At 42.1% G+C, this 25,404-nt stretch overlaps 1 protein-coding gene across 4 annotated transcripts in view; it reads right to left on the reverse strand.

The window, feature by feature from the left end:
• Positions 1-25,404, reverse strand: part of ylpm1 (YLP motif containing 1) — a 135,145-nt gene that overhangs the window by 68,277 nt on the left and 41,464 nt on the right. For all 4 annotated transcript variants that reach the window (XM_060829394.1, XM_060829393.1, XM_060829391.1 and 1 more), the window contains 6 exons: positions 23,983-24,168; positions 17,273-18,285; positions 11,207-15,931; positions 4,623-4,737; positions 3,713-3,938; positions 903-992 (listed from right to left, as the gene is read on the reverse strand). In XM_060829394.1, the coding sequence (XP_060685377.1) occupies positions 903-992; positions 3,713-3,938; positions 4,623-4,737; positions 11,207-15,931; positions 17,273-18,285; positions 23,983-24,168 (6,355 nt within the window). The remainder of the gene's footprint in view (positions 1-902; positions 993-3,712; positions 3,939-4,622; positions 4,738-11,206; positions 15,932-17,272; positions 18,286-23,982; positions 24,169-25,404) is intronic.

Raw genomic sequence — 25,404 nt, forward strand, 5'->3', positions numbered from 1 at the left:
ACACAAAAATAGGCTGGTAAATTGCAATGAGGAAATAAGAAATTACAAAATGAGGTGGATAGGTTAGGAGAGTGGGCTAAAATATGGTAGATGGAATTTAAAGTGGATAAGTGAGAGATCATGTATTTTGGTTGGGAAAATGAGAAGGCGACCTGTTACCTTAATTGGGAGAGACTTCAGGGTACTACAGTGCAGAGGCATCTTGGTGTCCTCGTTCATGAGTCACAGAAAACTCACATGCAGACACAGCAGTTAATAAAGAAATTGAATGAAATGTTCGCTTTTATAGCCAAAGGAATAGAATGTAAAGGTAAGGAAATATTGTTGCCACCATACAAGGCATTGGTGAGACTGCATTTGGAGTATTATGCACAGTTTTGGTCCCCTCATTTGAGAGATGATGTAGTGGCACTGGAGGCAGTTCAGAAGAGATTCAGTAGATTAATCCCAGAGCTGAGGGGTTTGTTGTATGAAGAGAGATTGAACAGTTTAGGCCTATTTAGAAGAATAAAGAGAGATCACAGTGAGGTATTCAAGATGATAAAAGGAGTGGATAAAATAAACATGGAGCAGATGCTTCCTCTTGTGGGGCATTCTAGGACGACAGGATAGTCTAGGATAAGGGGTAGCAAATTTAAAACAGATTTAAGAGAAACTACTTCTCCAAAAGATTTATAAATTCTGTGAAATTTGCAGCTCTATAGTATGGTAGATGCTGGGACAATGAGTACATTTAAGAAGGAGTTAGACTGATTTTTAATTGGCAATGGGTTGAAAGATATGAGAGAAGGCAGGGAATGGGAGTGAGGAGCATATCAGCCATGATTGAATGGTGGAGCAGACTGATGATCCAGACGGCTTAATTCAGCTCCTGTATCTTATAAATTTATAATTTGTAATACCTTTATCATACATCCGTTCTCGTATTGGCTCAGGGCCAAGTGAAACGCGTTCTCCATAAGGGATCTGTTCAATTCTTCCGCCTCCTACCTCTGAAAATGAAATATCACACATTTTAAAAACTGAGCTTAAAAGTAAACTCTTAGTAAATGAAATCTATGGGACCAAACTTTGAACCAAGAATTTTGTAATTTTCCATTTCATAGGTCTCCATGTATCTGTACCATCTCACATTATAGTACCAATGTTTGGCTTTTTGTTTTGTTTTGCGGGGCAAGGGGAGGTGGAAAACAGTTTAAAAAAACTTTATTCTAACTAATAGCACACTAAAAGTAGATCAGAAAGCCATGATTAATACAAATCAGGAAATTAGTATTGTTGCAATCACTGTTAAGACAGTTGTAATGAGTGACTTCAATTTGCAAAGACTAAGTTCACCAAATCAGCACACATGCCGCAAAGAATGAATTCCTGAAGTGCACGAGGGTTTGTGGAGCAATGTAAAAACCGAAAAAACTGCAGATGCTGCAAATCAGAAACAAAAAGAGACATTGCAGGAAATGCTTAGCAGGTCTGGCAGCATTTGTGAAGAGAAATCAGAGTTAATGTTTCAGGTCCAGTGACCCTTCCACAGACCCTAAATATTAACTCTGATTTTTTTTCACAGATTTTGTTACAGCTGCAGAGCTTTTCTAGTAACTTCAGTTTTTGCTTCTGGGGCAATGTGTTGAGGACCCAACTATGGATTAAGTTCCTTTGGATTCTATATTGTGCAAAAAGAAAAGGTTGATAAATAATCTTGCTATAAAGGAGTCTGTGTGAAATAGTCACCATACTTAGGCACAATGGTTCAATTATTTGAAGAGCCTATTATATAAAAAGGAGAATGTGAGCTGAAATCTCAGCTGTCTTTATTCCTACCTTTAACAGAAAGCTTTAAACTCACCCACAAATGGTTGAAATGTCAACAGGTCCCATGCAAGCATGGCACATGTCATGCAATTACTTAGAAAGGGTATGAGATATAGGCTAAATGATTAATGGTCATAGTCTGACTATGTGGTAGACACATTATTAGATTTAATTTGAAAAGGCAGAATGAATATCACTTAGAAAGGCATGGATTAATCAAAGATTGTTAGCTTGATTTTGTTGAAAGAAGACCATATCTTCCTAACTTCATTAATCATTTGAAGAATTACCAAGACTGTTCAAAGTGACAATGAGCTCAGTCAGGCGAGTGACGTTGGTGGTTGATGGAAGATTGTTCAAGGCCTTCCTTTTCAAGGAAGTAGTGAATGGAGTGCCTTAAGACCATCTTGATGGAGCTCGAGGTATAGAGGATGTGCACATCCATAGTGAAGAGATGATAGCTAGGGCCAGAAAACTGTTATTGTGGAATCAACAAAGAATCAGAAGAATGACAAATCCAAGTGCGAAGAGACTGAATAAGGTGGGAGGAAAAGCAGAATGAAGATAGGAAAAAAAGTTTGAGGTCAGGAACAGGTTGAAATGCTTGGTCTGCCAGGGCAGCCCTGTTTGTGCAAAAAATATAAAAAACACCATTTTGCAATCCCCTTCAGTAATCACATCGAACTCAAAACATTAACTGAATAATCAGGTCAGATTTATAACATTCCACAGAATACACCTGAGGTAAAATCACCACTATGAAGACCAGAAAAGTGCTGGAACTGCTTTGCTTATTTTAAAAGTTACCCAAACTCTAACATAAATTATATTGAAGTTGCAAGCAAAAGATGACATAGAAATGCTACATTGGAGCTGTCCAAGGTGATAGTTACCAACTAACTTGAGTAATTGCAATGTGCCAGCTTCCAATCTAACATATTCAATAAAAATACAGGACAACCGAGATTATCCAAATGAGATGGATGGGGAGTATTTGGATAACTGATTGTTTGGATAACGTTTTTACGGGACCTTAAGATCCTATTTGGATAATCCAAAATTTGGATAATTAATGTTCAGAAAACCAAGGTTGTTCTGTAGTAATTGCTATTAAACAGAAACCAGAAGGTACAATAAGCACAAACTCAATCAAACCACTTGAAGCAACTACTACATCAGCACCCATTTATTATTTCACTCATGAATGGAGTGTGACATAAACTTTTGAAAAGGGAAGAAAAAACATCCCTCATTTTCCTGAGCAAATCTTGTGTGAAGATATCAGGTAACAGGCAGATAATCTCCTCCTCGTGCATCCAAGCTTTGATCTGGAAGCATTTGTTTTTTCTTGGCTCAACAATTGCAATGCTCTCCTAGCTGGTCTCTCATAATACACCCAATATAACCTCATTAAAAACTCTACTGCTAGTAGCCTCATTCAAACCTATATCTGTGTTTTGATTGTGCTTGTATTTACTGATTCTGCACTGGCACCCAATCTTGCAGCAGTTGAACTTTAAAATTTTTAGCCTCAATTTCCAATCTCTCCACGGCATTAACCCTCTCAATCTCTATAACCTGTTTCAATCTTAGAACCTCAGGCCTCTATGCTCCTTCAATGCTATCCTCGGCTTATTCTTATTTTTATAGCTCCACTACTCGTAGCCACACTTTCAGCTGCCTGAGTGTGACTCTTGAGAATTCCCATACTAAATCTCTCTGCCTTTTCTGAAAACATTTCTCAAAATCTACTTTGTTAACCAAGATCTTCAAACCTGTCTACATAACACAAGCAAGCTTCGTGACAAACTTAATCTCAAGTTCATTCCTGTGAAGCATGTTCTGACTTTTAACAATATTTTAGACCCATAGTAAATGCTGATGTTGATTTTACACGTACCACGCCCATGTCCATAATCAACAGTTTTCTGAATAGGTGGTTGTTTGTTCAGTGGAGTGGTAGAGACTGATGAAGCTTCACTGTAAGCATAATTGGAGTCAGGATTTTTGGGTTCAGTTCCTGAGTCCCACAAACCATGGAATGTATCTGTGTCCCAACGTTCGGACTGGATGGGATTTTCTGGTGGTACAGGGCCAAGTAAGGAACTTTCATTACTTGACATATCCTACAACAGAAATAAGCAGAAGGTGACAAGGCGGACAGAGGAGAATTGCTCATCATTTCTAATATCAAACTACATAATACAATACATTGCTTACTGACCCTTGACCAAGGTAGATCATATAAACTAACTTGCAATGATATAAAGTATGAAAACAGTGGAGAGGTTTTCGTTCAAGACTGTTACTGAATTGGCAGCTACCAAATTATTTGATCAAATTCTACTGCTAAATTTGTTGTTGATTTTGGTTGTTTACAGCATGGCACCAAAAAAAATGTTGACACAAAAGCTATCAGATAATTGTGGAAGTTCAGTTAGTTTATTAACATCCTTCAGGTCTAGGAACCCACCACTGTTACCAAGGCTGATGAATTCAAAATGATTGACCCTTCATTTTTCATTGGATAAATGAATATAGAACAGCATGCTAAGAGATCAATCATCAAGTCTTTCATAGTCATGAAAAAAGATCACCAAGGTATAAAGAGAACATAGAATGCGCCACAATGTATGGAATATAATCTGCACTTCAAAGATAGACTTGTGTAGCTGTCTATAAACAGTATCTGCGTGGTTTATGAAGATGACAAAATTAACACAACTCAATTTCCCAATATGGTGCAGAAAAAATTATGTGTATAAATATTAGTCAATTCAATATTGTGCTATCTAGTTCTATTTTCTTACCTTATAGAAGTCTTGACCAGTTTTACTATTCTGATAATCTTGAATTACAGGAGTAATTCCTGCAGAATCTGTTTTGCTAGGTAGAAGAGGTACTCGCTCAATCTCCTGTAGCTCACTAAAATGTCACAAGCAACTAAAGTTAAAACAATGCACAAATCTGGTGAATGAAGCAATGATATTACTGACAGAATCTGGAAAAATAGATGATCATAATCCAGTATGACTGACTCAATGCTTGATCCTTGAATACTAGAATGTCCATGCAACATGATTGTATGAAAACACCTACACAGTTTCAGGTACATTAAGATAAACACGTCTTTTGATTGCTGAATACATTTCCTCACAATTTTTCTCTTAGATGCATCTGGTCTGAGATTATCTTAATTTCAGTGTTCATGATACAAGTCATGTTACTGTTTAAGAGAAGTTCAAATATCCAATCAATTGTTCGAAAAAATCAAAGACAAATAAAGTGGAATATAAAAGAGAGTAAATACTTTTTAGTTTTCAGGCTTTAGCAGCTTAGGCACTGCTCTTTTCCTGTCTTTCAACTCATATCTTTCTCTTCCCTTCAAAACTCTCTGTATCCATCTATTCAAATAAATCTCAGTCTTCCTAGTTTCTAAGCATTCTGTTTATATTATTTCTTTGTAAAGCTGCTAGAAACCTGATTTTTAAAAGTAGCAAATTCAGGGTAAAATCCATGTCCATGGTGTCCCTGTGGGAATGCTGCTATTTTAGGCAGAAGATTTGGATTCAGAAGATGTCATCAGAAGCCTCAGCGAATTGTTATACTGCATTTCCTAAATGGTATGCACTACACTATTGGCAGGGCTGAGGGTAGTGAGCATTTATGACAATAGGTGAGATATGAATCAAGCTATTTTCTCCTGAATGATGTCAAGTTTTGGAAATGTTATTGAACCTGTACTTATCCAGCAAAGTGTGGAACACTGTGTCAAATTCCTGATGAGCTTTGTTGATACTGAGAGTGAGTGTGCACTCTCAAGCTCAGGCCTCTGGGCTCCTATAATGCTATCCTCTGCTTATCCTTATTTCTATAGCTCCATTACTGGTAGCTACACTTTCAGCTACCTGCATGTGAGTGTTTAGAATTAACATGCTAAATTACTCTGCCTTTTCTGAAAGCATTCCTCAAAATCTACCTTGTTGACCAAGATTTTTTAAATCTGCCTGAATCTATCAATTCAATATGGTGCATTCCATTACGTCGTTGGTGTGCACCTGCTCTAGGTAACATTTTGTACAACAGTGGATACCAAGGAATTTCCCCTTTAACTCAGTAACTGTAATGGTGTTAAATGTCAAGGGGATGGAGTTAGACTCTCTTCAGCTAGAGTTAGTGATTGATTGATTTATTGAACTTCAGGTAAGGTGGTAGCAAAGTGCTTTCCTCCCTTCTCTTGGCTTCAGATATACAGCTTTGGCCTCCAAAACAGGGTTGGTTAAGACCCCAGCAGCTGAAGCGAGGATACTAGCAACCAGGACTCGAAGAAGGGACAACATCAACCCGAAGTGGGGTCACAAATGATCAGCAGCCTAGTGCAGAGGGTTGCAGCATTGGCCTGATGTAGGAGCAGCGGCAATGGAGCATGGCGGCAGAAACCCGAAACGGGGACACCAGTGACCAATGGTCAGTGGCCTAGAACGGTCATGGTGGCCCCCAAGTTGGTCTGCTGTGGACAGCCTTTGGAGAGAGACAGTGATATTTGTTGTTTTGACTTTGCTTCTTATTTTCCTGGCCTTTGGTTATTTTGTGTGCATAGCTGTAATGTCTTTTCTTTTGTTCTGTTATTAAGGATTGCACCTCAGTACCTTTGTATCTAAGATGACGTTGTAAGTGGCAACTTATAAGCTTTTCACTGTACTCATTTGAGTATCTGTGACAATAATACTAATTCAATTCAATTTGATTTGCCATTCATTAGCCCAAAACTGGATGTTGCTGTACTTATGCATGCCTGCTCCAATATCTGAGGTGCTGGGAATTCAACTGAACTGTGTTAAACAATCTCAACATCTAACCGTATGATCGAAGGATGAACATTTATGAAGCAGTTGAAGGTGACTGGGCCTGTGATACTAATCAGAGACGTTCTGAAAAAGCACCCTGCAACTGAGATGATTGGCCTCAAACAACTACATTTTCCTGTGTGCTAGGTAGCCATTCCTCCAACTGCCACTAACTTCAAATTTGCCACATTTAGTCATATGCAATCTTGATGCTACCTCTAAAATTTAATGATTTTGTCCATGTTTACATCTGTGGATTGGAGCTAAGTGGTCCAGTCAGAATGTAAACTGAGCAGCAGTAAATAAATTGCTGGTGAATAATTGTCATTTGAAATACTTTTGATGACAACATCCATCATGTTGCTCACTTTGAGATGGACGACTGATTGGTATGGTGGTAATCAACCAGAATGAATATGTTCTGCTTTTTGTTGGCAAGACCTAAACTCATACTTTTCACTTTGTCAGAGAGATGCTAATGTTGTATACTCTAATTAAACTGTACATTATGGAAAGAACCATGGGTGGGCATTGGAATATTGTGGCAGGATGCTGTTAGGATCAAATGGCTTTCCTGTGCTTAATGTATTCAATCATTTCTCACTATCACAGTTGAAGTGAATCAGCTGAAGGTGGGCATGTGTGATCCTGATTACCTTTGGAGCAGGCAGAACTGGATTTCTCAGTTATGGACTAGACTCTGCCATTATTGAGGTGTGAGCGTTTATAGAGCCTTTTCCTCCTGTCGGTTATTTCATTGCCCACCATCACCAGTCATAACTGGATGCAACATGAATGGAGAGCTTCAATCTGATAATGGGTTTGCTTAGCATTCATTACTTGTTTACACATGGTCGAATGTTGTCAGTTCCACCAGGATGACATCTCAAGTATCGCATTTTTTCTGGTATGCTAACATATCTGAATAACCAGGGGCCATCTCTGGGAGCCATGGTAATGGCAGAATGACGGTCTTGGCTGGGAATGAGGTTAGATTCTGGAGGTGCACAATTCTCATGACCCATAGCACCGCATCGAACTGCTAGGCCTAATCTGTACGTACTTCATGTTGTGTAGTGGTAGTTTTAGAACAAAACAGTGAGATATTACATATCACAAGAATCTTGAAGTGGTCACTTCTACTAACATTGAAATAATACTATCTGTGACAGATCAGCAAGACTGGGGTCAAGTAAACCTTTCCCCTTGTAATTATTTATTCTATAAGCCACTGCCGCAGGGTAAGTCTGGCAACTGTACCTTTCATGATTAGGTCATCTTGGCCAGTAGTAAAGCTAAAAAGCTTATTCTTGGGGCTGGGCATTGATGCCTCCACTTAAATATTCAGTGCTCTTGCCACCTTCAATGGTTCTACTAAATGGTTTGGAGTAGAGGACTGTACTGACTCTGCACTTAATGGGGAGTGCAGTTGGTGATAACCAATAAGACATTTCCTTTCTCAAATTTGAACTGCTGCCATTGACTCTGTACTGCATGACGTCTATGTTGAGGACTCCCAGTGTCACTCCCTCTCAAGAGCATGATCCTCAGCAGCCACCTGCCATTAGATTAGATTAGATTCCCTGCAGTGTGGAACCAGGCCCTTCGGCCCAAAAAGTCCACACCGACCCTCCAAAGAGTAATCCACCCCAACATTTACCCCTGACTAACCCACCTAACACTACGGGCAATTTAGCATGGCCAATTCACCTAACATTGGGACAGCACATTTCAGAAAATGATGATGTTAGGGTCTAAAAGATAGCTGAAAGTCAAACTCTCAGAATCATATCTTCATCAGGTTGCTGCTGGACTCATCCGCCAATGTTGGCACAAATTCCCAAATGTTATATGGGGAGCTTTGTAGGATTAACTGAAGATGGGTGCTGTTTGTTTGATGCTTAGGATAATGTTAGGTGACCTGTCCAGTTTTATCTTCTTAAATAACTTTTCAAAGTAGCTTGACATAACTTAGTGGCTTGTTGGACCATTTTCAAAGGCAGTTTAGAGTCAACAAAATTGATGTGGAGCTGGAGTCACATATGAGCCAAGCCTGACAACAGATTTCTTTTTAGAAAAGACATTCATGAATCAGTCACATTTTACATTCATCGGTAGTTGTGTGGTCATATTGCTGATACTAGCTTTATGTACGTTATTCAATTCATTAAGTCAAAATTTTCCAACCACTGGAACCTTTCAAATATCCCCAGATCATCAGTACAGGCTTCTACTCCAGTAACAAAAGAACAATGCTAATGTTGCACTTTATAAAAAGCTCTAAGTAAATAAAGTTTAGTGTCTTGCATCAAAAAACATCTTTTAAAATTTATTTTGATACTGAATGTATCAGATTTTCCTTGTACTAGGTTGTGTTGAAACCAACCCTAAACTACAAAGGGAAATTATTTGGGGGAAACGAACTAAAATAATGGACAAAATAAACAATTTAAATAATTAACTTCAACTTGAAAACAATATTTGATATTGCTCCATATCTTGAAAAATTACAGAGGTGGTGGGGCTGGATGCCTTAAAACACAAAGATGGAGAAATCCGCAAGACACATCAGGTGTACCCCAGAAATGTATGGGAAACTAGGGAAATGATTGCTGGGCCATTTGCTGAGTTTTGTGTACCGTCGACAGCCACAGGTGAGGTGCCCGAAAACTGGATGTTGGCTAACGTGGTGCCACTATTTAAGAAAGTTGGTAAGGAAAAGCCAAGGAACTATGGACCAGTGAGCATATCATCGGTGATGGCAAGCTGTTGGAAGGAATCCTGAGGGACAGGATTTACATGCATTTGGAAAGGCAAGGACTGTTTAGGGATAGTCAACAAGGCTTTGTGTGGAGGAAATCATGTCTCACTAATTGAGTTTTTTGAAGATGTAATGAAGATGATTGATCAGGGCAGGAGTAAGGCGTTCAACGAGGTTCACCATTGGAGACTGGTTAGCAAGGTTAGATCTCACAGATACAGGGAGGACTATCCATTTGGATACAGAACTGGCTCGAAGGTAGAAGACAGAGGGTAGTGGTGGAGGGTTGCTTTTCAGACTGGAGGCCTATTACCAAAGGTGTGCCACAAGGGTCAGTGCTGGATTCATTGTCATTTATAAATGATTTGGATGTGAGCATAGGCGGTATGCTCAAATGGGCCTATGAGCCGAGGAATGGCAGACGGAGTTTAATGTTGATAAATATGAGGTGCTGCATTTTGGAAAGACAAGTCAGAGCAGGACATATACACTTAATGGTGAGGTCCTAGGGAGTATTGCTGAACAAAGAGACCTTGGAGTGCAAGTTCAGAGTTGCTTGTAAGTGGAGTTGCAGGTAGATAGGATAGTGAAGGTGGCATGTGGTATGCTTTCCATTATTGGTCAGTGCATTGAGTATAGCAGTTGGGAGGTCATGTTGAGGCTGTACAGGACATTGATTTGGCCAATTTTAAAATACTGTGTGCAATTCTGGTATCCTTCCTAACGGAAGGACGTTTTGAAACTTTAAAGGGTTCAGAAATGATTTACAAGGATGTTGCCAGGGTTGGAGGATTTCACCTATAGGGAGAGACTAAATAGACTGGGGCTGTTTTTCCTGGAGCGTCCTAGGCTCGAGTTTATAAAATCATGAGGGGCATGGAAAGAGTAAATACACAAGGTCTTTTCCCTGGGGCGCGAGAGTCCAGAACTAGAGGGGAGAGGTTGAAGGTGAGAGGGGAAAGATATAAAAGAGACCTAAGGGGCAACTTTTTCATGCAGAGGGTGGTATGCTTATGGAAAGAGCTGCCAGAGGAAGTGGTGGAGGCTGGTACAATGACAACACATAAAAGGCACCTGAATTGGTATATGATTAGGAAGGATTAAGAGGAATATGGGCCAAGTACTGGCAAATGGGACTAGATTAATTTAGGATATCTGGTTGGCATGGACGAGTTGGACTGAAGGATGCATTGGCAATCTGTATACTTCTATGACTTTAGGTGAATTTGGTGATTTATGAAATTACAGAAACAGCTCAAACATTGATTTGGTAGAAGACAAGATGAGAACTTGATCAATCTATGCCAAGCCCTGAAAAATTCTTGTCAGGAAGGGAAACAAATACAAATATGCAATTTAAAAACTTTCGTTAAGTAATTCTCTTAACCAATGTATCTTCCCACCCAAACGTTTCTGTCTTCTCAAGATGCTATTTTTGCTGGAATGTGGTTACCAAATTAGTTATCAAGTATTCTCTCAATGTGTAAGCGTAGGAAGTACAGTAAACATCACGAGGCTAATTAATTACAATAACAGCAAACATGGAGTATATTAATAGATCTTCACATCTGCACATTTACTAACAAGAGCTTTCTTCTTCCCTCGCTCATTCACTCAGGAGTATTAAAATGGATTAAAACCATAGTGGCTCGGAACTACATTGTCTCAGTTGTGATGGGAAACGGGCTAACAGCATGACCTTTACTCAATGGTTTCTATTACCTGATAACATTATATAACAATATTCTCGAGAAATCTTTTGGCGATACAAAAAATAGTCACTTACCGCAATAATTTTAGTTCTTGCGCTGCTTTTAAGATGATTTCATGTTCTCTTTCTGACAATGCAACAATATTTTGTCCCCCGGGTGTTTGGTCTACCATAGGTTTTTCAGAGAAAGGCACTGGTGGCTGTTCAGGTAGAACAGGTGCACGAACAGGACCAGTCTGTGATGGCATCTCACGCAAATTGTCAAAAGGTAACCGCCTGTTGTCTGTGTCTGGATATCTTCTTTCATCCATCTGTTCTCTCTGCCAGCCAAGCCTTTCTGGAGGAAAATCACGTTCATCCCTCCTCCAGTCTGGCCTCTCTGCATAGTCCTGACCCCACATTTCCCGTTCTTGTTCATGATGGTAGCTCCGTTCCTTTTCATCCCTCCACTGCTCCTCTCTCCATCTGTCTGGCCGAGGGTGTAAAGGAGAAAAGTCCCTTCCAGGACCACGAAGGTCCCATTCTTCTCGTCTGTGGAAGTATTCTCTATCATGTTCATTGTCTCTGTTAAAACCATGTTCACGTGACCTTCCACTCCTATCAAATTCTCTGTCAAAGCCTCTGTCAAACCCTTCAATTTGATGTGGAGCTCGAATTTCCCTTCTGTCTAAAATTTCATGAGGCAGAGGTGGTCGCCGAAGAAGTGAGCACTCCTCTCTTCTAAATGGATCTCTTTCATCCCAAAAATCTGAGCCAGTGTCAGTCCAATTTCCCCTTTCCCAAGATAGAGTTCTCTCTCTTTCAAAAGCTGGACCTCCCCTTGGTCCAGAGAAATGATCATCCAAAGATCTACCTTCCTCCTGATGCCAATGTCCCTGAATGTCTATCCTGTGATGTAGCAATGGTCTTATTTCTGGAACATCTTTATTACTGTCAACATCATTTTTACGGATAGAGGAATAATCTTTGCCAACGTGTTGCCGATGCTCTGGGCCTTTTGCTCGATCATTATTTGGATGCAATGGTACAGATTCAAACTTTTTGTTGGTATCTACATTTTTTGGCTCTGATTTCTCAGATACAGCTTTTGCGGCAGCTGATGAATTGGAAGGTAGTGTTTTAGGTACATTTTGCACAACTGGATCTTTTTGGTCCTGAGTGGCAGTTACTGAAGAAGTTGCTAACTCAGAATTGTCTGCTTTCTTCTGAATTTCATGTGATTTAGATGAATCAACACTTTTTGTCAAATCTTTAGTTCCAGATGAATCTGAATTTTTATGACTTGTAGCAGCCAATGGTGTATGGGAAAGATTTTTTTCATCTTTATGTTCCACTGAAGCTGGTGATATTTTATCAGCATTTTGTTTTACATCTTTGCCTACAGCTGCTGTCTCTTGCTCCTGGACTCCAGTTTGTTTTATTTGATCCTCAACTTGTTCTAATGTTGGATGAGAAGACTGGGGCCCTTTTAAACTTTGTCCCATTTGTTCGGTTCTAACTTGAAGGCCTTTGGGTCTTGAACCAGATGGTCCAGTGGGGAAATGCCCACGGGGCCCAGTTAATCTTGGTCCTTTTGGGCTGTCAAACCGTGAACTATGAAACTTTGCACCAGAGGCTTCAAGACGTTGCCCTTGTCCCTGGCTTTCAAGGTGTTGCCCTTGACCTGAATGCTGAAACCACTCAGAAGCACCAGGACCTTCAAAAGACTGTCCCTGGCTGTCAAAATGCGATGTTGTACTATAACCATCAACATGTTGCCCATGACTAGCTGAGTGCTCTTCAAAATGAGCCCCTGGATGCAGGTTATCAAAGCGACCCCCACGTTCCTGGCCTTCAAAACGGGCCATTGGACCCTGTTCTTCAAAGTGCCTTCCCTGACTTGGCCCCTCAAAATGCCCTCCAGGACCCTGGCCTTCAAAATGAACGTTTGAACCCCTGCCCTCAAAATGACCTCCCCGGCCCTGACCCTCAAAGCGACCTCCACGGCCTTGGCCATCAAAGCGACCTCCCCGGCCTTGGCCATCAAAGCGACCCCCTCGGCCCTGTCCATCAAAGCGACCCCCCCGGCCAGGGCCCTCATAACGACCCCCTCGGCCTTGGCCCTCAAAGCGACCCCCGCGGCCCCGGCCCTCAAAATGACCCCCTCGGCCCTGGCCATCAAAGCGACCTCCTCGGCCCTGGCCATCAAAGCGACCTCCGCGGCTCTGGCCCTCAAAACGACCCCCAGGTCCCTGGCCTTCAAAAGCATCAACTGGCCCCTGACCCTCAAAGTGACCTCCAGGTCCCTGACCCTCAAAATGATCTCCAGGGCCCCCATGACTGTCAAAGCGACCCCCAGAGGCCCCCTGGCCATCAAAGCGACCCTTGAATGCTCCCTGGCCCTCAAAGTGACCTCCGCGGCCAGGGCTGTCAAAGCGGCCCCCGCGGCCTGGGCCCTCAAAACGACCCCCGTGGCCTGGGCCCTCAAAACGACTCCCGCGGCCTGGGCCCTCAAAACGACCCCCGCGGCCTGGGCCCTCAAACTGGCCTCCAGGACCATGGCCCTCAAAGTGACCCCCAGTGTCCTGGCCCTCAAAGCAGCCTCCTGGTCCCTGGCCCCCAAAGCAATCTCCGGGACCCTGGCCCCCAAAGCGATCTCCGGGTCCCTGGCCCCCAAAGTGATCTCCAGGACCCTGGCCTCCGTAGCGACCCCCAGGGCCCTGGCCTTCAAAGCAGCCTCCCGGTCCCTGCCCCCCAAACCGATCCCTGGGACCCTGGCCCCCAAAGCGATTCCCAGGCCCCTGGCCCTCAAAGTATCTCTCGGGACCCTGGCCTTCAAAGTGGTTCCTGGGTCCCTGGCCCTCAAAGCGATTCCCCAGCCCAGGCCCCTCAAAGCGGCCCCTGGGTCCTGGACCATCAAAGGGCGCCCCAGGTCCAGGCCCCTCAAAGTGACCCTCGGAGCCTGGACCGTCAAAACAACCTCCTGGGCCTTGGCCCTCAAAGTGACCCCTGTGCCCTGCGCTATCAAAGCGACTGCTCCCCTGGCCATCAAAGCGTTTGCTCCCTGGGCCATCAAAGCAATTGCTCCCCTGGCCATCAAAGCGATTGCTCCTCGGACCATCAAAGCGATTACCCCCTTGACCATCAAAGCGATTACCCCCCGGGCCGTCAAAGCGATTACTCCCCGGGCCGTCAAAGCGATTGCCCCCCGGGCCGTCAAAGCGATTGCCCCCCGGGCCGTCAAAGCGATTGCTCCCCTGGCCGTCAAAGCGATTGCTCCCCTGGCCGTCAAAGCGATTGCCCCCTTGGCCATCAAAGCGATTGCCCCCCGGACCGTCAAAGCGATTGCTCCCAGGGCCGTCAAAGCGATTGCCCCCCGGGCCGTCAAAGCGATTGCTCCCCGGGCCGTCAAAGCGACTGCCCCCCGGGCCGTCAAAGCGACTGCTCCCCGGGCCGTCAAAGCGACTGCTCCCCGGGCCGTCAAAGCGACTGCCCCCCGGGCCGTCAAAGCGACTGCTCCCCTGGCCGTCAAAGCGATTGCTCCCCTGGCCGTCAAAGCGATTGCTCCCCTGGCCGTCAAAGCGATTGCTCCCCTGGCCATCAAAGCGATTGCTCCCTGGGCCGTTGAAGCGATTGCTCCCTGGGCCGTCAAAACGACTGCTCCCCCGGCCGTCAAAACGACTGCTGCCTGGGCCATCAAAGCGATTGCTCCCAAGACCATCAAAGCGATTTCTCTCTGGGCCATCAGAGCGATTGCTCCCTGGGCCATCACAGCGATTGCTCCCTGGGCCATCAGAGCGATTGCTGTCCAGGCCTTCAAGAATCTGATCTTCATTTTGATTTGCTTGTCCCTGGCTTACAAAACGATTGCTGAGGTCTTGCGAGTCAATGAGACCATCCTGGGTCTCAATGGGATTACTTGGACTCGGTTTATCAAAACGATTAACTGATCCTTGTGGCTCAACACCTATACTAGTAACTTGCTTCTCGAAGCAGCTATCTGCATCCTGGTTTTCAGTGTGATTACTGTTGCTATGGCTCTGCACCTCAGAGCATTTACTGGGACTCTGCTTCGTAAGGGTATTATCTGAACCCTGTTCATCTAGGCGAACACCAGGCATCTGCTCTTCAAAGCGACTATCTTGTTTCTCAACACAAGTTGCCAGGTCCTGCGTTTTGACATGACCACCTGGACTCAGATCTTCCTTATCAACTTGACTGTCCCCCCCCTTCTCAAGATGGCTGCTGGGACCCTCCTTCTCAGGGCCAGTACCAGGGCACTGCTTCTCAATGCGACTGCTCAGACCCACCTTCTCTTGACCCTCTTTCTCTGTAAGATCACCAGGATCGTGTTTCTCAAATCGATTATTGGGAGTCTTATTTTCAATGGGAGTACCAGAACTCTGTTTCTCAATGCAACTGCCAGGAGGCTGCTTTTCAAAACGATTGCCTGGAGGCTGCTTTTCAAAACGATTACCAGGAGGCTGCTTTTCAAGACTGGGAACCTGATTCAAAGCCTCAGCTTCATGTTGGTGACTCGGGACTTCATCATCTACTTGCTGACCCATAGCTGAATCCTTGACAAACTGACTTACAAGTTCACTCTCAACAACTGGAACTGCAGGCTTATTCTCAGTGTGCTGGCTTGCAGTCTCATCCTCAACATGCTGGCCTGAAGCCTGTCCTTCGAATCTTGTCTGGGATACTTCAAATTGGTGGCCTTGAAATCGAGAGCACCTTAAATCAAAACGTGAATGAGCACTTCCCTTTTCTCCTGGTCCTTCAAATTTTTGCATTCCTCTGCCATGTGGTCCATCGAACCTGGAGGGGTTCCAAATATAAAATACTTTAACAAATGGATTTAAACTCATGTTTGTTTTTAACAATTTCCTGGCAAATACCAATGAAGTCTGGGCAGCATAGTGGCTCAGTGGTTAGCACTGCTGCCTCACAGTGCCAGGGACCCAGGTTCGATTCCTGCCTCGGTCGACTATGTGGAGTTTGTACATTCTCCCTGTGGATTTCCTCCCACAATCCAATCCAAATACATGCAGGCTAGATGAACTGGCCTTGCTAAATTGCTCAGAGTGTTCAGGGATGTGCAGATTAGGTGCATTAGTCAGGGTTAAATATGGGATAGTAGGGGAATGACTCTGGTTGGTTACTCTTTGGAAGGTCATTGTGGACTGGGGCTGAAGGGCCTGCTTCCACACTGTAGGGATTCTATGTTTATGTCTATTTTGCTTTTTGTGGGAAAAAAATACACCAAATTCTGCTCACAAGTCACACACAGTATTTCACTAATCTTAGCTCATCTATCATTTAATTTTGATACCTCACACCATGCTAGACAATTAGTTTAAAAGTTATTTTTCAGTTCATTTTTCAGCTTATTCATTAATAAATAGCTTATTTTGATTCACTGGAATATATTTAATATAAAAATCTCTCCTGCACTGCTTGAAACACAGGCTACAGTTTAGTGTGCACCATTCTAAACATTTTCTTTTTAAAGGAGTACATTGATGTTTTTGCTCCTCCCTATTACAAATTGTAAAATATAAAGCAACATCTCCAAAATAAATTTACTGAACCAAAATAACCTGCTTTTCATAAACGCAAACAAGATTTAATAAAGGAATTAAAACCAGAATTTGATCATTTAATGGTCATATTGACAATTCATTTGCAAATATAATAAAACCTAGGTTAAATTCGATGTTGGTTAGTTATCTGTCCCTCAAAAGCTACACTTGCCACTTTAAGGTCTCAAGGTAGACATTTGTCTAGAACTCAACTCTAACATGAAAAACAGAGAATAATGAAAGATGCATTTAGTCACAATAATTAAGGGTAGACCTGGTTTTCATTCTGACCCACAGTAAAGGTCACAAAGCTAATTACAGTGGAAACTTAATACACATTCACAGCTCTTAAATCCAATGAATTGCAGCAATGTACAGATCACAACTGGCACACACTTTCAGTAGGTCACTGATTTCATCAGCAGAAACAAAACCAACCATTAAGAGTTGAGGAAAATTGATTTATTAACTTGCAACTGTGTCAATTTCGGAACTGAACAAAGCCACACATAAGCACTACACCTGATTGAAAAAGCACTCTTAGTTTGTACAGACATTTGTATGGACTTATAATTACCTTGACATCCTGTGGTCTCCAGTTTGCAATAGCTCAGATGACTTAATCCCAGATGTCGCAAATCGACTATTATGAATATTTGAACTTGAAGAAGATGCTTTTACTTCAGCATGTGGTCCTGGAATTAAAGGTCTCTTCTGTTCTGTGATAGCTGTAGTGTTCTGGGAAACTGGGGTAGCAGCCTGATATGCTGATGGCAGACCCTGGGAAACTGGCGGTGGGGTCTGCGTCACCAGTGGAGGGACCAGAGAGACCGGCGGAGGGGCCAGAGAGACCGGCGGAGGGGCCAGAGAGACCGGCGGAGGGGCCAGAGAGACCGGCGGAGGGGCCAGAGAGACCGGCGGAGGGGCCAGAGAGACCGGCGGAGGGGCCAGAGAGACCGGCGGAGGGGCCAGAGAGACCGGCGGAGGGGCCAGATTTATTGGTGGAGGAGGTATATTCATAAGTGGAGGTGGCATAGTCAATGGTGGAGGCGGCACAGTTATTGGTGGGGGTACCATTGTTATTGGTGGAGGTGCCTGAGTCACTGGCAAAGGAGTTTGAGATAATGATGGTGGGGCCTGAGACACCACCGGAAGTGCCCTGGAAACAGGTGAGCTTTCTGGTTCTGAAGAAGCTGGATCTGCTGGTGAGGTTGCTGTTACTTGTGTTGAAACTACAGAAGAACCAGCAATTGGTGGTGTCGGAGGCAATCCCATGGGTGGCATTGGTGCAGCCTGAGACATCAGACTGCTTGATGTATTTCCCAAATAACTCTGGGATTGACTGTTCATGTACTGCTGTTGAACATTTCTGAGAGCATCCATTCTTTCCTGGAAATGATGATTTGTTGATACCATTTGCTCTTGCCACTGGTTCCACTGAGTTTCATACTGTTGGAGTTGATCTTTATTCGGATATGCTTGGAGCTGTGCCTTCCAGATCTGGAACTGTCGCTGCCATTCTTGATACAGAGGAATAAACTGTTGCTGCTGCATTTCTAAGTGCCTCAGCTGCATCTCGAGAGGCAGTGACTGAAGAAAAAGAAATCCATTACATTAAGTCCCAACTTCATATTTTGTATTTCATAAACAGCCTATAAAGTTTCTTCTTTTCTAACTAATTCAAAAGCTAGCTTTCCCTCCCCCCCATTTAAAAACATATGTGAAAATTAGTCTGGAAACTGAACACTGATCACCCTTGAGACAACTTTACTGACCAATATATCAGCAAATCTGAATTTCCCTGATATTCATCAGAATATTATAGAAAACAAATATTTTCTGTACACCTTTATATTGAAAACTCTTAATATTTCTGCACTTTTCAGCAACTTGCTGACACATCTGCCCTGCTGGATAATGGACCCAAAAATGCTCACAATACTCCAAATAGAACCTGACCACAGCCTCAGCAGTACATCTCGATCTTTTGAGCCCTCTCAGAATGAATACTAATATTGCATTTTCCAACTGAACCTGAACTAGAATTCCAAGTCCCTTTGTGCCTCAGATTTCAGAAGCTTTTTTCCATTTAGAAATTGTCTATGCTACTAAAATCCCGACAGGGAGATTTACTAGTTTTACTTGGGAGCCCTCAAATAAATATGGAGTTGGAGTGGGGGTTCCTAAGCAGAGGTGAGAATAAAGAGAAAGCTAAGGATGGTTCGGAAGTTAAAGACAGAAAGTTAATCACGCAAGGCAGGCAATAGCATGTAAGAGAATGAAGTAACTGAAAAATTAAACTACATTTATTTCACTGCAAATGGCCTGACAGGTAAAGCAGATGAACTCAGGACAAGTATGGGAATATGGGACCGGGATATTGTAGCTATTAGTGAAACATGGCCTAGTGAGGGTCAGGACTGGCAGCTCAATAATCTGGGGTTTAGATGTTATAAGATAGAAAGGGAGGCAAGAGAGATGGGGAGAGTGGTGCTTTTGATTAGAGAAAGCATACTGCTGCACTTAGAGAGAACATTCTTGGGGGACTGTCCAGTGAAGTAATATGGGTGGAACTTAAAAAATAAGAAGGGGATGATCACCTTAATGGGATTGTACTATAGGAACCCCCCAAAGTCAGCAGGAAACTGAGCAGCAAATACGTAACGAGATTTTAGATATGTGTAAGAATAACACGGTTGTAATAGCAGGAGATTTTAACTTTTCAAAAACAAAGTGGGACTGCCATTGTGTTAAAGGCTCAAATGCGGAGGAAGTTGTTAAATGTGTTCAAGAAAATCTTTTTACCAATATACAGATGTATCTATTACAGAAGGAGCAAAACTTGGTCATTTCTTGGGAAATAAGAGTCAAGAGTGTTGTAATATATGGCAAGTGACTGAAGTATTAGTTGGGGAGCACTTTGGGACAGTAATCATAATTCTATTAGCTTCAAAATAATTATGGAAGCCTTGTATAAAAATTAAAATTCTAAATTGGGGTAAGAACAATAGGGATAGACTGTTTGCAGGTAAGGGACAACTGGCAAGTGGGAGACTTTCAAAAGTGAGATAACGGGAGTTCATAGGGAGCATGTTCCTGTTAGAGTGAAGGATAAAACTGGTAGGAGTAGGGAACAATGGATGAATAGACATATTGAGGCTATGGCAAGTGAGGACTGGAGATGCTGGAGATCAGAGTCAAAAAGTGTGGCACTGGAAAAGCACATCAGGTATGGACAACAGGGATCAACTAAATCTCTTGAAGAGTATATAGGCAATACGATCATTCTTAAGAGGGAAATCTGGAGGGCAAGAAAGGGGATAGGAGGTAGCTTTGGCAGATATGGTTAAAGATAATCTGAAGAGATTTTACAAATAGAGCAAGGGAAAAAGAGCAAGTGGGGAGAGAATAGGCACCTGAAAGCTCAATGAGGTCATCTATGTTTGGAACCACAAGAGATAGGAGACATACTGAACAAATGTTTTGCTTCAGTACTTACTGTGGATAAAGTACAGAGAGAAATAAATATTGATGTCTTGAAAACAGTCCATATTACAAATGAGTTAGTGTTGGAGATCTTAAAAAGGATAAAGGCAGATAACCCTCCAGGACCTGATCTTGTGTATGCTAGGACATTGTGGGAAGCTGGGAAAAAATTGCAAGGCCTCAATCAGAGATATTTGTACCATTTATAGCTATGGGTGAGGTGACAGCAGACTAGATGCTAAAGTTGTGCCTTTATTTAAGAAAGGTTGCAAACGAAGTCTAAGAACTATTCACCAGTGAGTCTGATATCAGTGGTGACTAGTTTGGATTCTGAAAGGCAGAATTTACATGCATTTGGAGAGGCAAAGACTGATTAGGGATAGTTAGCATGGCTATGTGCATCGGAGATCATGTCTCACAAACTTGATTGACTTTTATTGAGGATCTGACCAAGAAAATTGATGAGGGCAGAGTGGTAGACATTGTCTACACAGATCTTTTATTTTTAAATTTATTCATTTGGGATGTGGGCACGGCTGGCTGGCCAGCAATTATTGCCTGTCCCTAATTGTCCTTGAGAAGATGGCAGTGAGCTGCTTCTTGAACTGCTACAGTCCACCTGCTGTGTGTTGACCCACAGTGCTATTAGAGAGGGAATTACCTTAATAAGACATAGTAGACTGATTAGTAAAGTTTAATTACATGGAATTGAGAGAGAACTTGCCAACTGGATACAAAATTGGCTTGCAGATGGGAGACAGCTGGTGGTGGTGGAGTATTATTTTTCAGACTGGAGGCCTGTGACCAGCAGTGTTCCGCAAGGAACGATGCTGGCTCCACTGCTGTTTGTCATTTACATGACCAATTTGGATGAGAGTACAGGAAGCATGTTTAGTAAATTTGCGGATGACACCAAAATTGGTGGTACAGTAGACAGTGAGGAATATACAGTATATCAGATTACAGAGATTTTGACCAATAGGGCCAATGTCTCAAGGAGTGGCAGATGAAGTTTAATTTAGATAAATGCAAGGTGTTGCATTTTGGTAAGACAAACAAGGACAGGACCTGCACAGAATATGATTGGGCACTGGGGAGTGTTGCAGAAGAGAGACCTAGCGATTCAGGTACATTGTTCATTGAAAGTTGTGTCACGAGCAGACACAGTGATAAAGGAGGCATTTGGAACATTTGCCTTCATTGCTTAGAACATTGAGTTTAACAGTTAGTACATGATGTTGCGTTTGTACACGATATTGGTGAGGCTACTTTTGGAGTACTGTATACAGTTTTGGTTGCTGTGTGAAGGAAAATTAAATGTGAGAGATGCAGAAAAGATTTATAAGGATCTGGAGGGTTTATGATATATGGAGAGGCTGGATAAGATTTTTTCACTGGAGTGTAGGACATTGAGGGGTGACCTGACAGAGGTTTTTAGCATCATGAGGGACATAGATAAGGTGAATAGCAAATGTCTTTTCTCTAGGGTTTGGGAATTCAAAACTAGAAGGCTTAATTTTAAGATGAGAGGAGAAACATTTAAAAAGGGAGCTGCAGGGCTACTTTTTCACACTGATGATGGCTCATATGTGGAATGAACCATCAGACTAAGTGATAGATTTAGTTACATTTAAGAGACATTTGGACATGAATAAGAAAGGTTTAGAAGAATATAGGCAAAGTACAGGCAAATGGGATAATTTAGTTTGGAAAACTTGTCGGCATGTAGAGTTGAACCAAGGGTCTCTTTCCGTGCCGTTTAACTCTATTCTTCCTAATAATGTGCATAACCACACACTTTTCCAGAGTGTATTCCATTTGCCATTTCTTTGCTCACTCTCCTAGCCAGTCTGAGTCATTCTGCAGCCTCCCCGCCTCCTCAACATTACCTGTCCTGCTGTCTACCTCTTTGCCATCTGCAAACCTAGTAAGAATGCCCTCAATTCCTTTGTGCAGATCATTAATGTACAGCTTGAATAGCTGTGGTGTCAACACTGGCCTTTGTGCAACTGCACTCATCATAGACTGCCATCCTGAACAAAAAGGCCCCTTTATCCCCTATCTCTGCCTGCTGCCAATCATCCAATCCTCTATCCAAGCTGAGTACAATGAATATTTCCATTGCACTGGTCACAATGCCCAGCAATTTAATGCTTTTCCTTCTGTACCACTGCCCCTAATCCACATCATATGTCAACTGGTACCAAGTGGAATCTTCAGATTACTACCATTGAGGCCACACTTCAAAGTTAAATATGGAAAAAATTCCAATCAGACAACAAAGAGCCTATATAACTGCATCTTTCTTTATACCTTTCTCATCAATAATGATGTAGATCATGGCTTACAGCTATTCACCTCCCCATCTCAGGGTGCTGTCAACTCCTTGAGTGACATTCTTGACTGAGGCAGCAAGAAGAAAATGTATCATCCTGGAAATAAATCTACAAGACCTGGAATGCCTTTAGGTTTCCCAAATACTGAATCTTCCCTAGTAACATTATTTGCAGATCTTCCTAGTACTCATCATACAGCTGAGCCACTTTTGGCATCACGGATCACTTGATGTGGGTGTACTTCCCACAAAAACCATTTCCTGCGTGAGTATGAAAAACAGGATACTCATTCGAGTACATGGTGCTCTCAGAAACTCCTGCACTACTTCCTTGGTGCTGAATGTCTTGCAATCTCTCTGTCTGTACAAGCCAGAATTGTGGGAGTGGCCACTCCCAAAATCTCTCTGAGACCTGGCATATGGCATGGCAAATCTGGGTATAAAATATTCCTGGTTACATGTTGTTCAGAAAAAATAAGAAAGGAATAGGAGGTGGTGGAGTGGTGTTTTTGGTTAAGGACTGCATTGCAGTACTGGACAGAAACAATGTTTTAGGGGGTTCAAGAACCGATTTGAATTTAAAAAACTGATGTCTTGTTTTTGAGCTGGGAGAAGTTCTGTAGTGGCATTCCCCAGGAGTCGATATGGGGACCTTTACTGATATATGTGTGATCTAGAACTTAGTGTGCAGCATGTAATTTCAAAGTTTGTTCATTGTGGGGATGACAGTGTAGAATTTCAAAAGGATATAACGCAGTGGTGGGACAGCTGATCGAAAACAGATCAAACTTCAATGCAGATAATTGGAAGGTGATACACTTTGGTATAAAAAGCACAGACATTATAAACTGAAGGGTACTATTCTAAAGGACACATAGGAAGAGAGAGACTTAGGTGTTGGAAACAGACACTACCTGTACCACGGACAGGGAGACAGCTGTTAAAAAAGCATACATTATTCTAAGCTTCATTTATAGGGGCACAAAGTATTGTGCACAGTTTTGGGAGCGATACTTCAGGAGCAACTAATATTTCTATATTCTCAGAATCAAAACCTCTCAGCACCAGAAACCTGCGTTCAATTCCAGCCTTGGGTAGCTCTCTGTGTGGAGTTTACACGTTGGGTAATCTGGTTTCTTCCCATAGTCCAAAGATGTGCAGTTAGGCGGAATGGCCTTTCTAAAGTGTCCCATCATGTCCAGGAATGTGCAGGCTAGGTGATTAGCTGTGGTAAATGTCAGGTTATGGGGATAGGGTGAGTTTGGGTGGGGTGCTTTTCAGAGGGTCAGTGCAGACTTGATGAGCTGAATTGCATCTTTCTGCACTGTAGGCATTCTATTTCTTTTCTTATATTGTATGGCCAAAATATTGTTATGAATGCTTAAACAGTAGAGGTTTAAAAAAAACCCTCTTGGCATTTCCAAGCAAAAGTATATAACACAAACATGTAACTCGATGGCACTAGCCTGTATGTGCTGTATTTGCTGCATCAACTGCTGGTACTGTTGCAGGAGTTGCTGTAGTTGATTATGTTGTTGCATCATGTTCTGCTGCTGATATTCTATGCGTTGTTGCTGCCATTGAGCTGCAGCTGCCTGCAACATTTTCAATCTTTCTGCTTCCTCTGGATTCTCTGGAGGTTGGATAGTAGGCTAAAAGAGCATCCAAAATATGAAAGGATAATAAAGTCAGTGTTTTGCAAGGCACATTTAAACATAACTACAAATTCTTGAATCACAGTCGTGCGCTTACAAGTTTATTGACATGGAATGTATGAAATTCTATTGAAAAGCTAAAATTAAGGAAGATGTTAATGCTTCTCAAACTGTATCTGATACAAATAACTGGTTACTTGTAATTTTTTTTAATACATTAATGTGAAAACTCACATGCTATCACTGCACTGCAGAAATGGAGCGCCAATGAGGTGCAAATATTATCCCTTTGAAAACATTTAAAGCTTATCAATTTAATCAAAAAATCTTTGGATGAAACTTAGTTGAAATATCTTTGTGAAGCAGACAGATTTGTCATCTCCTATTTCCTCCATAAAACTTCAGAATCTTTAGTAGATGTTTGTATCTCTTTGATACGAAACTTCAGTATTAGTGAATAGAAAATAATTTTTAAAACTTTAGACAAAATTTTGAATATCTCTCCATTTGAACAGATCTGCAAAATTAAACTCTCTTTACTCTTTAGCAAACTTTTAGCAAACGTGAATATTGATATTTAAAGCTATTCCCAATTATGGAAAAAACAAATATGCAGTCATGATAACTGTGCATACATAGCGTATAAAGAGGCAAACTTAGACTAGGAGATTTACAGGCTTAATCTCAGTTAATGAGGAAGCAGAGGGTCTAAGGTGGCAACATAACTGGCTTCAGGAAACTTGGGAAATGAAAAAGAAAGTAAAATCTTGCACTCACATCTCCCCCATTTGTATCCAAAGACTTTGTTAGATAATTCAGTGTTAAAATTAAGGTTATAGTGGACTGAAGAAACTTCTTAGGCACTTCAACAATTAAAGTTGATAATGTGTGGAAGCTAACAGTATGAAAAAGTTAAAACTAGCAAATCACTAAGAGTGGGAACATGAGTTCATGCCAGTAAAGTTCAAATTCAGAATCCTGTCTCAATTTTTTCTGTGCACAAACAACAATCAACAAATGGATGAACCTCCAGATAGAGCCGAATTGATAATCTGGACTTCAAGAATCCATTACATACTAAAGTGGTGTGGGTTTGGGGTGAGAAGGGAGGGTAGTAAGAATTTACAATGTTTTTGAACAGATGAACAAAAATAAGCCAAATGAGCTTCTAAATAATAAAATATAATCTTGGGGTCAGTGACCGTAAGCTATCTGGTTATGGTGTCTAACTAA

This window comes from Hemiscyllium ocellatum, chromosome 8 (assembly GCF_020745735.1).
Source record: "Hemiscyllium ocellatum isolate sHemOce1 chromosome 8, sHemOce1.pat.X.cur, whole genome shotgun sequence".
NCBI classification, from domain to species: domain Eukaryota; kingdom Metazoa; phylum Chordata; class Chondrichthyes; order Orectolobiformes; family Hemiscylliidae; genus Hemiscyllium; species Hemiscyllium ocellatum.